The 15,206-nt window shown below is 35.9% G+C and overlaps 2 protein-coding genes across 4 annotated transcripts in view; one reads left to right on the top strand and one right to left on the bottom strand.

Annotated features, from left to right (window-relative positions):
* The window catches only part of LOC106871388 (D-lactate dehydrogenase, mitochondrial), a 52,344-nt gene extending 46,413 nt beyond the window's left edge, over nt 1-5,931 (bottom strand). The window contains exon 1 of one of the 2 annotated variants that reach the window (XM_089357570.1): nt 5,303-5,931. The gene's annotated coding sequence lies outside the window, so the exon portion shown is untranslated. Of the gene's footprint in view, nt 1-4,040; nt 4,810-5,302 lie in introns of those variants that run through there. The other variant, XM_089357569.1, reaches the window with a different exon arrangement.
* A 33-nt stretch (nt 5,932-5,964) lies between these two features.
* The window catches only part of LOC106871389 (programmed cell death protein 6), a 45,090-nt gene continuing 35,848 nt past the window's right edge, over nt 5,965-15,206 (top strand). For both annotated transcript variants that reach the window (XM_014917812.3, XM_014917811.3), the window contains exon 1: nt 5,965-6,160. In XM_014917812.3, the coding sequence (XP_014773298.1) occupies nt 6,105-6,160 (56 nt within the window). In that variant the 5' untranslated portion in view covers nt 5,965-6,104. The remainder of the gene's footprint in view (nt 6,161-15,206) is intronic.

Genomic DNA, 15,206 nt, shown 5'->3' with positions numbered 1-15,206 from the left:
TATGTATATATATAGATGTATGTATATATATATATATATATATGTATATATATATGTATATATATATATGTGTATGTATATATACCGTTGACTGAACACTATTCAATTTTTTTTCTCCGTGTTTTTCTCCTTGTCTCCGTATTCTTTCTGTTGAAGAGCGTAGCTCGAAACGTCAAAGACTTTCCGTATTCCCGAGCGTCATACTAATATATACTTTTGTTATTTACACCACCTGTCCTCGTCTGTTGTTATTATTTGTATATTCTCCCATATATATATATATATATATATATATATATATATATATATATATATATATATACATATATATATATATATATATATATATATATATATATGTATATATATACATATATATCATCATCATCATCATCATCATAGTTTAACGTCCGCTTTCCATGCTAGCATGGGTTGGACGATTTGACTGAGGACTGGTGAAACCGGATGGCAACACCAGGCTCCAGTCTGATTTGGCAGAGTTTCTACAGCTGGATGCCCTTCCTAACGCCAACCACTCAGAGAGTGTAGTGGGTGCTTTTACGTGTCACCCGCACGAAAACGGCCACGCTCGAAATGGTGTCTTTTATGTGCCACCCGCACAAGCCAGTCCAGGGGCGCTGGCAACGATCTCGCTCGAAAATCCTACAGGAGCCAGTCAGGCGGTACTGGCAACGGCCACGCTCAAAATGGTGCATCTCATGTGCCACCCGCACAAGAACCAGTCCAGGGGCACTGGCAACGATCTTACTTGGCTTGCCGGGTCTTCTCACGCACAGCACATTTCCAAAGGTCTCGGTTAGTAGTCATCGCCTCGGTGAGGCCCAATGTACGAAGGTCTTGCCTCACCACCTCAGCCCAGGTCTTCCTGGGCCTACCTCTTCCACGGGTTCCCTCAACTGTTAGGGTGTGGCACTTTTTCACGCAGCTATCCTCCTCCATTCTCACCACATGTCCATACCAGCGCAATCGTCTCTCTTGCACGCCACAACTGATGCTTCTAATGTTCAGCTTTTCTCTCAAGATACTTACACTCTGACGGGTATTCACATTGACATTACACATCCAACGGAGCATACTGGCTTCATTCCTTGCGAGCTTACGTATGTCCTCAGCAGTTACAGCCCATGTTTCACTGCCATGTAGCATGGTTGTTCGTACGCATGCGTCATACAGTCTGCCTTTTACTCTGAGTGAGAGTCCCTTTGTCGCCAGCAGGGGTAAGAGCTCTCTAAACTTTGCCCAGGCTATTCTTATTCTAGCAGCTACACTTTCAGCGCACCCACCCCCACTACTAACTTGGTCGCCCAGATAGCGGAAGCTATCGACTACCTCTAGTTTTTCACCCTGGAATGAGATAGAAGTTGTTTCCTGTTTGTTTACAGTCTTTATTGCACCTGAACATCTGCCACAAACAAAAACTAACTTGCTAGTTAACCTGCCTTTGATGTTGCTGCACCTCTTATGTGTCCATAGCTTGCACCGGGTACATCTTATAGAGTTACTACCTACTCCTTTTCTACATACTGAGCAGGGCCATCTACCTGAAGGGGTTTGTGTTTTATCTACCTTCCTACTTATTAGGATTTTGGTTTTAGCTAGGTTGACTCTAAGGCCCTTCAATTCTAGACCTTACTTCCACACCTGAAACTTCTCCTCTAGTTCTGATAGTGACTCCGCAATTAGGGCAAGGTCATCAGCATAGAGGAGCTCCCAGGGGCAACCTGTCTTGAACTCCTCTGTGATTACCTAGAGGACTATGATAAATAAGAGGGGGCTGAGGACGGAACCTTGGTGGACCCCTACCTCTACCCGGAATTCATTGCTGTACTCATTTCCAACCCTCACCTTACTGGCAGCATCTCTGTACATGGCTCGCACAGCTCTCACTAACCATTCTTCTATCCCAAGTTTCCTCATTGACCACCAGATAAGGGATCGGGGGACCCTGTCAAAGGCTTTCTCCATGTCAACGAAAGCCAGGTACAGAGGTTTATCCTTAGCTAGGTATTTCTCCTGCAACTGTCTCACTAGAAATAAGGCATCAGTAGTGCTTTTACCTGGCACGAACCCAAACTGCATCTCATCTAAATTGATTCGCTCCCTAATTAGTTGGGCTATGACCCTCTCTGTAACTTTCATAACCTGATCTAACAGCTTGATGCCTCTGTAATTATTTGTATCTAAAGCGTCACCTTTACCTTTGTAGCAGTTGACTATGATGCTGCTACACCAGTCATTGGGTATGACTCCTTCGTGTATCACCTGGTTCGTAATACGGGTGACTAGGCTATAGCCAACACTGCCAGATATTTTGAGCATCTCTGCAGTGATTCCTGATGGGCCGGGGGCTTTCCTGGTCTTCATACTCTTAATTATATATATATATAGATGTATGTATATATACATGTATATATATATGCGAGTAAAAATAAATACAAAAAAGGTGGGGTTTTTTGTATGATTGTGTATAGAGGAATGTTTTATTTTGCTTAAAAGAGTTCCAACACTGTCTGTTTTTTATGTTTTATTTATATTCCTGCAGAACTAATGTGGGGTATAGAATATGGAATATACAATATATAATATAATATACAATATACAATATAAAATAAAATAAAATAAAAATGGATGGCACCATGAAAGAAAGTATTGAATGTAGATGAAATATTGAGTGTTCAATATAAAGGATCAAATATATAAATATAAATATATATATACATGTATATATATATAGATGTACATGTATATATATGAATATACATGTAATATGTACACATATATACATGCATACATATATACACTCATGCACACACACACACATACACGCATACATAGGTGCAGGCATGGCTGTGTGGTAAGAAACTTGGTTCCAAAACGCATGGTCCAAAACACATGTGTCTTCTGCTATAGCCTCAGACCAACCAAAGCCTTGTGAGTGGATTTTGTAGACAGAAACTGAAAGAAATCAATCGTATATATATACATGTATGTATATATGTAAGTGTATGTGTGTGTCTTTGTTTCTATGTTTCTCCCTCATCACTGCTGTTCGTTTATTTACATCCCCATAACTTACTGGTTTCACAAGCAGAAACTGGAGTAAGTACCAGGCTTATCAAAATAAAAAAAAGCACTAGGCAGTGTCTCATATTTTTGTTTGCCCACTCAGTTGTATCTATCAATCTATCTTTTTGTATGTGTGTATATATATATATATATATATATATATATATATAATACACACACACATATACATGTATGTATATGTGTATATTCATATCTATTATATAAAAGTCAATGTCTTTATGTATGTTCGTGTGTTACTTATATATTCAAAAACTACTGCACCGATCCTAAAGAAATTTGGAACACAAAATCCAAGCCTAGGGGAAGGGTATGCTGTGTGTTTCATACAACTTCATGGACCAAAATTACTGAATGGATCCTTATGATATTTGGAACTTAGATTCAATGCATAAGGACAGGTATAATACAGTATGTTTGGTTTGAATTTGAGATGGCTTAAAGGAGGCAGAACCCCCATGAAAATTCATAAATTTTCAATGTTGAAGAAATTTCAACTATGGGTAATTGATACACATCAAGAAGTATTCTCAAAGTTTCCACTTCTCATGGGGATTCTAAGACCCCCTAATGGGGGCCTTAACTCCCAAATTATAGTCATTTTTTATGATCCAAAACTACGTCAAAAGTACTGAATGGATCTTTATGAAATTTCGAAATTATATTCTATGCACAAGGGCCATAACCCCCATGAAAATTCATATATTTTTGCTGTTGATGAAATTTTAACCATAGATATTAAACACAAATGAAGTAATATTTCTAAAATTTCCTCTTCATGGGGACTTAACACTCACAATTTAGTCATTTTACCTAAGCAAAGGCGAATACAGTTCTACTCTTGGAAGCTGTAGGGTCACCCAAGCACAAAAGATGAGCATTATTTGTAATTCAATGGTACAACAGTGTAAGAGTTTGCTTTGAGATATACTTACATTGTGGTTTCTGCAATGTGGTGCATAAATTGTCAAGTAAATGAGAGGCATCTTTGCCTCCACTGATTCAGTTGCAGAGTGTTGAGTAAAGTTATTTCGTTGTAGACCTCCTTTAAGTCTTTTTATTATCACTGGGTCACACAAAGTCCCCAGATGGTAACATTGATTTCAAGGCCTTCCCAGATGAGTGACTGGTTATTCAAAGACATTTATATAGGGTGTCCACAAAGTCTGGGTACATAGGGATTAAACATACTTTTAAAACAAAACAATTTTATTTAATTATGTTATGATTTTATTTACTCCACATACCCAGACTTTGTGGACACCTTGTAGATTGTAAATTTATTCTGTCCAGTTACCTATTGGTATAGTGGTCAGTTGCAAACTCCAGAGGTGACACTTTCATTTTCACTTAGCCCTCACATCACACAGTTGTTAATGTTTATTTGAGCTGGGTCACACCCTTCCAATTGCTATAGATCCGTAATGCATCTTACGGCTGTGCCTGTCACCTGTATGGTGAGGAATTCTACATTGGGGAGTAGTAACGACTAGGGTAGGGTAGCTGACTGCTTATCGTGATCATTCGTCTTTTGCTTTCCTGTAGCTTTGCTCTCTTTTACAAACCCAGTGAACATTCATATATTTCCTATTTCAAAGAAATTCGAACAATACATATGAGACTCAAGTTAAAAAGATTTTCAACAATTCAACTTCTCTGGTTGACATTAAGACATCCACCCCCAATAGGGGCCTTAACTCCCACATTTCAGAGCCCCATGACCTCCATTTTTCAAGAGCAAAATCCTTTTAACAGGTTCCATAAGACTGGAATTTTGAAATCTGCACATACAGATCAGTAGTATGGGGTACATGTGTCATGATCAGAATGTTTTTAGGGTGTGTAAAGAGGGAAAGAACCTTCATCTGCAATTCTGATTTAATTCGAATCATAGATATTCCAGTTTATTAGAGAAAATATAAGAGAAAAGTCTAATTCTACCGTTGCATGTAACACGGGCATCGCCGGGTATCTCTGCTAGTGTATATATATATATATATATATATATATATATATATATATATATATATATATATATATACATATATATATATGTGTGTGTGTGTGTGTGTGTGTGTATATGTATATGTATATATATATATATATATATATATATATATATATATGAGAGAGAGAGAGGGGGAAAGAGCGAAATAGAAGAAAGATAGATCGAAATTTAAATGAAAGTGTGTATTACTTGTCGGGTTGATTGACAGGCGTCAGTTGAATCAGGAAACATTTGGAATACTTGAAGTAATGAGAAATTGATGTAATGCGCCACCACAAGGTTGTATCTATGTATAATTGACTGTAGAACATCGAGTGAGTGGTTGTGTGAAGAGGAATTGCAGAGAAATGATTGAAATTTCGAGATTGTTCTGAACGAAATATAATTGGAGTTGTCCCGGTGGATTAAGTATTTAATAGACAACAACAACAACAGCACAGTTTCTTTGTGTTTTCTTTTTCTTATTTTATATTATTTCTAATCGTTCTTTTTAATGGTCTGTACATTAAGTATATTAACACTAATTCTTTAGACTTAGCAATCGGAATGAATAGTTGAAATAAAAACTATACAAAGAACGCCAACTCTTTTTTTTTTTGAGAGTTATTGTTCCAGCCCAACATGTCAACGTGTACCGGACTTAAGCACATTTTTTTTTCCTTTTCATGCCATTTCCCCCAAATATGGGAAACACAATAGCGCATTGCTGATGAAAAATAGGAAAATATAATAAACTGAAATTGACAAAGTAGTAACTAGTGAACTGACCAATGAAAATAGATATGAAATGATTCAGTGTAGGTGACGTAAAGTCAATGCTAGCCAATCAAAACTGTTAACACATATGATCCATTGCAATGTGATAATCCATATCCTCACGTAGTATTTTAGTAAAGCACTGTTTATATTTACTGTTACCTCTCAGCTGTGATTTTTTTTACTAACTACTAAATTCACCGCACAGAGACTGTTTTAAGCTGAGCTGTTGAAAATGGCATATTACGGATCTAACATAGACCAAAATTATCTATGGGGTATTTTCCAGAAGTAAGTGACGATTTCATAAACAAACAGACATATCTAATGCTCATGTTTCCAAGATGTTTAAACTTGTATTTCGAAAATATTCATGTTCTGTTAATCGATTTTATTTTTGTTTCGTCTAGAATTGAACTTTTTGAATAAGAAATTTGTGACGTTTTCAGTTCCCAGTTATAAGCTGCTACTGCTCTCATCTTACCAAAGTCAGAAGAGGCCTTCATTCATTAACGTGTAACTGATATCAGAAAATTTTGTAATTACATTTAACGTATCATCCTGTATGTTAGTGAATTTACAGTTTTATTTTTCAGAATAACCATTTCCATACTACATCTGCCATCACACACAGTGTGTACTCCATTTGGTTTACTTGTCATAATGCTGCTATTTAATTTTAACCGTCTCTTATCCAGCTTAAAACATATCACCCTACTTTTTTCTTAAAAATTTAAATTTCATTCCGTTTGTATTTTAGTACTGTTGTTCTCCATTTCTGTAACCATCTGTTCATTACTCATAACATGCTTTTAGCTGTGTTCCTATAGAATAAAGTCGGAAAACATAACTTGAGATGTAATAGTGAACTAATTACGGTTTCTAACATTTTAATTTCGATTTTGTTCTATAGGAGTGACGCTTTTAGTGTTTATATATCCCTGAGTCTAATATCATATTCACTGTCTCGAATTTACATCATCTCTAATCTAATAATTCCACATCAACTTCACTGGGTTTGTTTTTCGGTTAAAGTTTTATGTGCGTTGGCAAGTGGGTTATTAGTGCGCGCGCTCCTATCTACATTTTTCTAGATATTCGTCATTATGTCATCATATTGTGAGTGAACTATGACATTATTACTATAAATAAATATTATTTACCCATCCTAAACTCCATTTGTTTAAAAGGACTTAATTTTCTGATTCAAGTTCGCCTTTTTGTTGCTGCTGTGTCGCAAGCCATGCCCAGTAACAACGGTAAGGGATAGATTCAAGCGCAACTTTTCAGCTCAGATTAATTTGAATCTGCCCTTGAATGAGAAATTGTGACACTTAACCATGAATTTATTGGTAGGCTTAACGGCTTACTTCAAAACTCATTAATATATAAAGCTTACTAAACCTTAATCTTTCTCAATAATTTTTGTTTTAGTTTAGGAAGGAACACGTTTTTATCTACAGTATCTTTATGAAATAAAACTTATTGGCTATTTTATAAGGAATCTTGCAAAACAAATCCATAAACGTAAAAAATTAGATATCCTCTCTATCTTTTGTTTGCTCCTTATTCTTTAGAAAATATCCACACATGCTTAGTCGTCGCTTAGTAACTAAGTTATTATTGCGCCACCCGTAAAGATCACCGAGCTAACAAAGACGATATTAATTTGGAAATTGAGTCAGACCGATTTCTTATATGGAAGGAATTCAGACATTTGTCTCTTAACTCGTAAAATATTTTCTACAACCCATGATTCGTGAAAATGCATATTATGGTTTGAATCCAAGAGATCCGATTTTGTGGATAGTTACAATGTTTCTACATTTTATAAAAGTGATTTCCTCAAACTTTTATCGATGTTGTGTTATTCTATATATATTAAAATGATTTCATATGATATACATACTACATCGATTTATAGATAATAGATAGTTCTATAGATTAGGAAATCTATAGTAACTAACCCATATGGTATTGGCATTAATGTTAAAGCACCGAATCGAATAAACTTGCAATTTTTAATTAGACCTCTTTATGTTCGACGTTCAATTCCAATCGAGGTCAACTTTGCCTTTCCATGGTCTAGAGTCAACAAAATAAAATTCCGGTCAAGTACTGTAGTTGATTCTTCTAGAGCATTCTAGATGTACATAGAATTGTAGTAGACAAATACTTGCTCACTTTAACACCACTATTCTTTTGAACGAAACCCTTAACAGTCATTTCTGTTGTAAATCTGAATAATTGGGTAACAGAAGAAGTCAATCAGTAATTCCTAGTTCCCACTCTATCATGGTGTTGCTATACACGAGGTTGTTTGGGATGCCAATATAATTGCACATACCAATATATAAACTTCAAAATTTTCCTTTTCTTCCCACTCTTTAATCTAGTTTTTATGATAACATATCACATTTTCTTTATGACGAATCGGTTTCCTTTATGAAGTTGAATGATAGACGTCAAGTAGTTTGTTGTCATAAGGAAACTAAATAAAAAATATTAGTTGCTATTAGGAGTTAAATAGATTCACAAATAACCATAACAATTGACATGTCTATATTACAAATGACAATACTTAACTGGAAGTGCAATATAACGTATACCAAAGAGTTTATAATTACTAAATGTTAATGGTTACTTCAACTCAAGTTGCAGTTTTCCCTGTCCTTTTGACTGTCTGCTACCAACTATCCATCTGTATGCCTTGCTACATATTTATTTCAAAAGATGAGTTCATTTATCCAAATAGTATTTCTCTGGTACACTGTATTTCTTTTAAAGACGTTTTAACTACAATTTTGATCTTGTCCCACATCACCGTCAACACTGCTGCTCCTCAATCAGGAGAGGTATCATTTCATCTGGACACCATTGCTATCATTCCAGTTTGTTTCACATGGCTCAAGTTTATACCTGATTCGGTTCTGACTGCATGAGTCCAATTCCTTGTTATGAGTGCAGTACCATACTGCACTGGCGTGGACATGTGATGTGTATCTGAACTCTTCATACGGACACAAAACCTGTTATAAAGGGGGAAAAGGGATGCGGTGGGATGAAAAGGGGAAGATTGATTTCAACATGTTGGTATCTCATGAAATAAGTAATAAAGGACCTTGATGATTGGCAACAAGTGATACTAAGAAAAGACTTGGCTACCTAAGCAAATATGATGACATTTGTTAAAATGGGAATAGTAGTGGAGTCTAAAATGTTTAGCATGTATCTACATCTGAACCTGTGAACCTACTAAGTTTCCCTCTGCTATTCATTATTCATGCTCACTCCTACCACCAAACATTATGCTCCTCTACTGCTAGCTACCTCTCCCTGTACACCAAGAGCATCCATGTAGCATTCAGCTGTAGCACCCATGCTAAAGTTGACAATGGGCTATGATGCAGTCTTGGACTTTTCATATCCTTTCAAACCATCCAAATTCATGTCAACCTGGAATAAGGACATTAAATAATGATGATACTTTAAAGACCAAATTTTACAAAAACATCCATCTTTGTTAATGAGTGAAATGTATATTTAATATTGGAGGTTTGTTAATTTTAATAATCTTGATTAACATTTACCTTGTTACCCCAGACACACAAACTTTTCTGGTTTTCTGATGCTCACTTGTTACACTTGAGGAATAATCTGAAATTGTATAAGTCCAAGGTTTTACTTGTTTATCAGTCAGACTGCTAAGGTTACAGATGACTTTTGAAAAATTTGTGATTGACAATGAATGTCCGAAAGTTACTTGGAATTCAAGTAACCTGACTGTCAGTTTTCACTTGCATATCAAACTGACGGTATTCAATTTAAATTTCATAGTATGGTTGTTCTTTCCTTACCTGATAATGTACATCCCTATGTTTCCATGTCAGATCTTTTCTCATCGATTTCTTTTTAAAGCTACAAAATGGGAGGGGGGGGGGGTGTTTTGATGCACAATTTGTGAAGTTGCTTTCAAATACAAGACATTTTTTTTTCTATTGAAAAACCCGTTTAGAATCACAAAATTTGCATGACAGACATTGGCAACTTTTGATGTTGGTTCTTCTGCATGCAAACTGTTGACTGTAAAGCCATGATATCATTTTCTGTTGTAGTATGAAGTTCACATGCCACAACTGACTTTTCCTCCTGCAATTGTTCCAATGTTCTTGGTCTATAGGATATATGCCAGCAATGAGTCTCATTTATAATAATTCATTTTGAATATTTAGGTCACCTCAATGAAGCTTACCAAACAAGCACATAATATCAAGGCATGTTACAATAAGAGTGCAAGAATTTTTCAATAAGCAATGGTTCGTGAAATATAGACATGACTGGTTCATTTAACAATAAAGTTTCATATTATTCATCATGGTCACACACATCTTGCTGATCACACATCTGTTTCAGTTGAATCATTAGTGACATCTTCAGTATGGTCTCATTATTGGCCAGCAACACATTCTTAATTTTCAATTTGGTTTTCTTCCCATAATGACTAAAAGACATCTTAACCATGCTTCAACATTATGATGACGATGATCATCATCATCAAACATTTGCTGTCCATGCAGACATGGGTTGGACAGTTTAACCAGGACTGGCAAGTTGTAAGGTTGTACCAGACTCCAGTCTGTTTTGGCATGGTTTCTATGGCTGGATCTCCTTCCTAACACCAACCTTTCTGAGAGTGTAATGAGTGCTTTTACATGCCACTGGCATGGGTGCCATTTGTGTTACACCAGTATCTGCCATGCCTGCAATTTTACCTGGCTTGATGGGTCTTCTTCTCAAGCACGGCATAATGCCAAAGTTTTCGGTCATTCATCATTGCCTCCATGAGGCTCAACACTTGAAAGATGCTTTTCACAGGCCACCAGCATCAGCCACCTTGCCTGCGTGAGGCCAAACACTTGAAAGGTGCTTTTTACATGTACCAGCACGGGTGCCAGATCCTACCAGCAATGTTGTAAGCTATGAAGTAAATAATTCACAAAGATATGACAATGACTCATCTTTTGATATCCATTTTCCATGCAGGCATGGGTTGGACAGTTTGACCAGAGTTGGCAAGCCAGAGAGCTACACCAGGTTCCAGTCTGATTTGGCTAGGTTTCTATGGCTGGATGTCCTTCCTAATGCCAACCACTTTACAGTGTGTGCTGGGTGTTTTTAATGTGGCACCAGCATGAGTGCTTTTATGTGGGACCAGCAGAGGTCTCTTGCAGGAGAATCCTCTTCATCAGGGGGCATGACATTAACACTTCAGCTGTGGAGGATGAGTCTTCTTGAGTACAGCAAGTTTGAACAGTTTGATATAAAAAAATTTAGACGACATATAAGTAACTACATAACTGAATATTCAGTAGCATGTCTTCAAAAATCTCTTTAACTGCTGCAAGTGAAGGGGTACTTAATCAAGATTTAGATCTTCCTTGTCCTCTTATACTGTTCACTGGCTAGCACACAGCATGCTATATATATATATATATATATATATATATATATATATATATATATATATATATATATATATATATATGCATATATATATATATATGCATATATATATGCATATATGTGTTATATAGTAAATACTCCTGTCAGTTTCTATGCATGAGGGTCCATCAATTTGACTGTTAGACTACCCGTATAGATGGTTTGTTTTCAGTGGTGAAGGTTGTGTAAACCAGTCTCACTTTTTGATAATTTCACTTTTTGGAAATGTTGAAAGCAGGAAGTTGGTGCAAATGTTTGTTATTAAACTCAGTGAATAACACATCCAGTTTATCTGTTAGTTCTGCATCTCCTGGGTTAGCTGCCTTTGCTACAGCTTAGTCCAGCCCACCCTGGTAGATTAAATATGTACATGGGCACCAAACCACAGATTTCTAATACATTCATATATATATATATATCATCATCATCATCATCATCCTTATTTAATGTTTGCTTTCCATGCTGGCATGGGTTCAATGGTTTGACAGGAGAAAAATGAGAATGTGTGTCTGTCTGTCTGTCTGTGTGTGTGTTCCCCTAAAACTCGAGAACTCCACAACCAATTTCATTCAAATTTTACACATGTCTTACTTAGGGTTTTTAACTTCTTGCATAGTTCGAGCCCACAGCAACATCATATCTCCTCCACTATTTAAGTATTACGTGTCAAAAGTGAAACAAAAACACTCATGTCAAATACTTTCACTTTAAAAATGAAACTATTTCACTAACTGAAACAATCACATTTCGATACTGTAATGACAGATACTTTCACTTTAATGGTGTGTGTGTGTGTATATATATATATATATATATATATATATATATATACATACAGAGAGAGAGAGATGTATATGTACACATATACATGTATATGTATAGATATAGATCTATATGCATACATGTATATGTATACATATGTGTAGATGTATATATATAGGTGTACATCTAATATGTACACATATATAAATGCATACAGATATCTATACATATATACACCCATACACACACACATATGCACACAAACACACACATTAGTCATTTGTTTTCTTATCCAAAACTACGTCAAAAGTATTGAATGGATCTTTAAGAAATTTGGAAATTATATTCTATGCATAATGGCCATAACCCCCATGAAAATTCATATATTTTTGATGTTGATGAAATTTTAACCATACAGATTACACACAAATAAAGTAATATTTCTAAAATTTTTTCTTCTTAGAAGTTACAAAGACCCCTTCATGGGGACTTCACACCCACAATTTAGTCATTTTTCCTAAGCAAAGACGAATACAGTTGTACCATTGGTAGCTATAGGGTCACCCGAACATAACAGATGAGCATTATTTGTAATTCAACGGTACAACAGTGTAAGACTATCCTTTCAGATATACTTACATTGTGATTTCTGCAATGTAGTGCATAAATTGTCAAGTAAATGAGACTCATCTTTGCCTCCACTGATTCACTTGCAAAGTGATGATGAGTAAAATTATTTCGTTGCAGACCTCCTTTGAGTCTTTTTATTACCACTGCGACACATATAGTCCCCAGTTGGTAACATTGATTTCAAGGCCTTCCCAGATGAGTGACTGGTTGTTCTAAGACATTTATTGATTGTAAATATTTTCTGCCCAGTTACTAATCGGTATATTGGTCATTTGCAAACTCCAGAGGCGACACTTTCATTTCCCTTTACTCCAAACGTCACACATTGTTGTTTCTATTGAGTTATGCCCTTCCAATTGCTATAGATCCATAATGCATCTTAAAGCTGTACCTGTCACCTGTATGGTGAGGAATCCTACATTGGGGAGTAGTAACGACTAGGCTACGGTAGCTGACTGATTATCGTGATCATTCGTCTTTTGCTTTCCTGTAGCTTTGCTCTCTTTTACAAACCCAGTGAACATACATATATTTCCTATTTTAAAGAAATTCAAAAATACATATTACACACAAGTTAAAAAGATTCCCAGCAATTAAACTTCTCTGGTTGACATTAATACACCCATCACCAATAGGGGCCTAAACTCCCACAATTTTCAGCTCCATGAGCTCCATTTTTCAGGAGCAAAATTCTTTTAAGGTCCATGTAGTGTCTTAGGCCAAAAAAGTTTTTAACTTCCTGCATAGTTCAAGCCCACAGCAATATCTTATCTCCTCCACTATTTCAGTATTATGTGTCAAAAATGAAACAATAACATCACTCTACTGTAATGTCAGATACTTTCACTCTAACACTGAAACTATTCCACTATTTCCTGTCAAAAGTGAAACAATAACATGTCGCTACTGTAATTTCAAATATTTTCACTTTAATATTTTCAATTTCATACTGAAACTATTAAAGTGAGACTATACTCTCACATATATACAGGCATACTATAAGACCCAAGTAAAAACAATTCAACTTCTCTGGTTGACATTAACACCCCCACCCCCAATAGGGGCCTTCATTCCCACATTTTAGAGCTCCATGAGCTCCATTTTGCAGGAGCAAAATCTTTTTTACAGGTTCCAGAAGACTGAAATTTTGGAATATGCGCATAAAGATCAATAGTATGGGATACATGTCTCATGATTAGAATTTTTTTAGGGTGTGTAAAGACGGAAAGAACCCTCATGTGCAATTTTGATGAAATTCGAATCATATGTATTCCAGTTCCTTACAGAAAATATAACAGAAAAGTCTTATTTTTCAATTGCATGTAACACGGGCAACGCCGGGTATCTCTGCTAGTATATATATATATATATATAATTAGATGGCCATTGACTCTGGATTCATCCACACCCATATATATTCATCATCCTTTAATGTTCATTTTCCATGCTGGCATGGGTTGGACATATGTAGACACAAACATGACTTTATGGTTAAGAAGTTTGCTTATCTACATGGTTTTCGATTCAGTCCCACTGTGTGTGACTTTGGCAAGTGTCTTCTACTATAGCTCCAGACTGACCAAAACTTTGCGAGAGGATTTGATGGAAAAGTTACAGAAAGGTCATTATACATGTATATATATATATATATATATATATATATATATTTATTTGTGTGTGCGGAGCATTGTCATACAAGTGGTGTCCTTCATTTCCAGTCTTCCATGGAAATTGTCTGGTCAATATTACTTTATGTGGAGACAGGCAAGTATTGGCAACAGGAAGGGCATCCAGCTAAAGAAAATCTGCCTCAATGAATTCTGTCTGATTTATGTGAGTGTGGAAAAATGAACATTAAAATGATGATGATTTGTATATGTCTAATATATATAAATAGATATGTATGTTTGTGCACACACACACACACACACACACACACACACACACATATAATGTACTGATCCATGATAGAAAATTCAACAAAACAAGTACTCCATCTGGTGAAAGATAAATATTATTTATTTAAAGGTCACAATATATATCAGAAGACAAGTTCATTCATCCTAACAGTTTCATATTTTTCTATAAATTTTTCACTGCTTTGTTAAAGTGTTAATTCTTGGTCTCCAGTCATTGAGTCTTCTGCTTGAAGTAGCAATTCAGCTTATGGGGCATCTTTTTTTCCTTATTTTTCAAAAATCGTTTACTTTCAGTATGCTCTTTTTGACATGGTTGTATCATCACCACCATCGTTTAACATCCACTTTCCATACTGGTATGGGTTTGACTGAAGACTGTGGCAAGCCGGGACGCTGCACTAGGCTCCAGTCTGATTTGACTAGGTTTCTATAGCTGGATGCCCTTCCTAACGCCAACCACTCTGAGAGTGTAGTGGGTGCTTTTTACGTGCTACCAGTGCAAGTACCAGTCAGGTGCCACTGGC

Source organism: Octopus bimaculoides, chromosome 9, assembly GCF_046866305.1.
Source record: "Octopus bimaculoides isolate indiv1 chromosome 9, ASM4686630v1, whole genome shotgun sequence".
Lineage (NCBI taxonomy): Eukaryota > Metazoa > Mollusca > Cephalopoda > Octopoda > Octopodidae > Octopus > Octopus bimaculoides.
Note: the sequence above shows the minus strand (reverse complement) of the source record. Positions and strands in the feature narration are given on the sequence as shown.